This window comes from Tupaia chinensis, unplaced genomic scaffold (genome assembly GCF_000334495.1).
Source record: "Tupaia chinensis unplaced genomic scaffold, TupChi_1.0 Scaffold000416_1, whole genome shotgun sequence".
Lineage (NCBI taxonomy): Eukaryota > Metazoa > Chordata > Mammalia > Scandentia > Tupaiidae > Tupaia > Tupaia belangeri.
Genome location: NW_006159921.1, coordinates 3844837 through 3847227, shown reverse-complemented (window position 1 = coordinate 3847227; position 2391 = coordinate 3844837). Strand labels below are relative to the sequence as shown.

The 2391-nt window shown below is 40.4% G+C and overlaps 1 protein-coding gene across 2 annotated transcripts in view; it reads left to right on the top strand.

Moving 5' to 3' along the window:
• ANKFN1 (ankyrin repeat and fibronectin type III domain containing 1) overlaps positions 1-2391 on the top strand; it is a 368177-nt gene that overhangs the window by 200810 nt on the left and 164976 nt on the right. For both annotated transcript variants that reach the window (XM_006154669.2, XM_027774263.1), the window contains one exon: positions 282-492. In XM_006154669.2, coding sequence (XP_006154731.1) covers positions 282-492 — 211 coding nt within the window. The remainder of the gene's footprint in view (positions 1-281; positions 493-2391) is intronic.

The window sequence follows — 2391 nt, the reverse complement described above, 5'->3', positions numbered from 1 at the left end:
CCTCTCTCTCCCTCTCTCTCTCCCCCCAGCCAGTGCACATGCCCTAAGGAAAAAAACCTCTGGGGAGAAAAAAAAAAAAAAAGAAATGATGGGGGGAAGGGGGAAGAGACAATACAGTATTTACTTTTAGACTTTGAGATAAATTGTAGTTGTACTACTTATAAATGAGTACAGTCTTGAAGCAATCTCTAAAATTCAAAAATAGCTAAGCTGTAAAGACACATTTGTCTACGACACATTTGTCTAAGATTTGTGCGAACTTGTTTGTTCTTTTGCTCTAGAACTTCCAGGGCAATGAAGCCATGTTTGAAGCAGTTGAACAGCAGGACATGGATGCTGTGCAGATCTTGCTGTATCAGTATACACCAGAAGAACTAGATCTCAACACACCTAACAGTGAGGGGTTGACACCCCTGGATATTGCCATCATGACCAACAATGTGCCCATTGCTAGGATCCTCCTGAAAACAGGGGCCCAAGAAAGTCCACACTGTAAGTAAACCTAAGAAAAAAACATATACTATTAAAGCTAGATTTTATGTTTATGCCGCCAAAATAGTCATTGCTGACCTTCAGAGCAGGAATTTTTGACAAAGCATAGATTCTGAAATCCTTACATGTTTTTGTGGAATTTCATGAAAATAGTAACAGTGTTTATCAGTCCAAGAATCAAGGTGCATTTTAAATAGAATATGCTGGGGCCAGCAGGTGGTGTGGTGGTTAAAGTGCTAAATTCCCACATGGCCAACCATGGTTTGAGTCCTGAACCTGGAGGCTTTAAAATCACACCAGGCTTTTGTGTGTGTGTGTGTGTGTGTGTATGTGTGTGTACATGCCCAAAATCCCAAGAGGAGAATAGAGGAGAAGAAACTATAGCATGGCCATCCCCCTGGGGGATGAAATCTCTCTCTCTCTCTCTCCCCCTCCTCCCTGGCAAGCAAACATGCCCTGTGGCAAAAACCTACAAAAAAAGAATATGATGAATAGTATTGAAAAGGGGCCCCCTGAGAATTTCCCCCCAAGCTGTAGTATATGTGAAATACTCCAAGTGAGAACATAAAGTCAGAAGTATACACAGAAAAGGAAATGGCACGTGTGTTTTTGTATCTACACTCGATGTGGTGGCTGCAGTCATTCATTCATTCACTCATTCATTTCATTCAACAAACAGTGCAAAACACTGTTCTAGTGCAAGGAAAGAAGTGGTGAACAAGACAAAATCCTTATTCTCATGGAATTTACATACAGGGAAGATGAAGACTTTCGATAAGCAAATAAATATTAGGTCATTGGAAAAGTTATGACATATTTTTCTATGCAAAAATGCATCATGATTTTTCCAGTGATCCAATGGGTTAATTAAAATATAAACTCAAAAAGTGATAAAGACTGTGAAGAAAATAAAGCACATGTGTGGTTAGAGACTGATGGGAAAAAGACTATTTTAAGTAGGGTTGTGTAAGAAAAGCCTCTCTGATGCGCAATATTGAGTTGAATCCTAGATGACATGAAGGAATGAGCCATGAGAGGCCATGGAGGTCAAAGTCTCAGCAGAGTGAATGGCAAATAGAAAGGTACTGAGGCAGAAGGAATGAGGTTGACATATCTGAAAAGCAAGAAGGACAATGTGGCTAAAACAAAATAGCAAAAGGGAGAGTGATGGGTAAGGAAGAAGTCACTGGGGTCAGATTATGCAGGGCCTTGTATCCATAGTAAGATGCTTAACCCTGCTGCGTGTGCTAGAAAGGCAGTGGAACAGTTTAGGCAGGTGGATGGCATGCTGCTTTACATTAAAAATTCACTGCAGTGTGGCGACCAGCAGATGGCGTGGTGGTTAAGGCACTGGACACTCCCACATGGCTGACCGTAGTTCTGAGTCCTGGACCTGGTGGCTTGCTTTCTCACTTTCCCTCTCTCTCTCTCTGTCTCTCCCTGGTCAAATTAAAATAAATGAGTGAATAAATAAAATTAAATTTTAAAAAATTCTTAAAAAAAATTCACTGCAGGGGTCAGACATAAAATGTGATACTTTGTGAAGCCAACGTACATGGGAAGGTTCCAGGTTTACATCCAGTCCTAGTCCTGGACCCAGTGGCTTAAACTCACGCCAGGCATGTGTGCATGCATGCCCAAGATCCCAAGAGGAGAATGGGATTGCAGTATGGCCATCCCCCCTGGGGGTTGATTTCTTGCTTTCTGTCTCTGTCTCTCTCTATCTATCTTTCTGGCAAGCACACAAGCCCTATAGCAAAAACGTCTCAAAAAGAAAAGAAAAGTCATGTTGCATTTTTGCATAGGAAAATATAGAAAAATATGTCATGACTTTTCTGATGATCCAATGTATATATACAGGTTATATATATATATATATATATAATATATATATATATA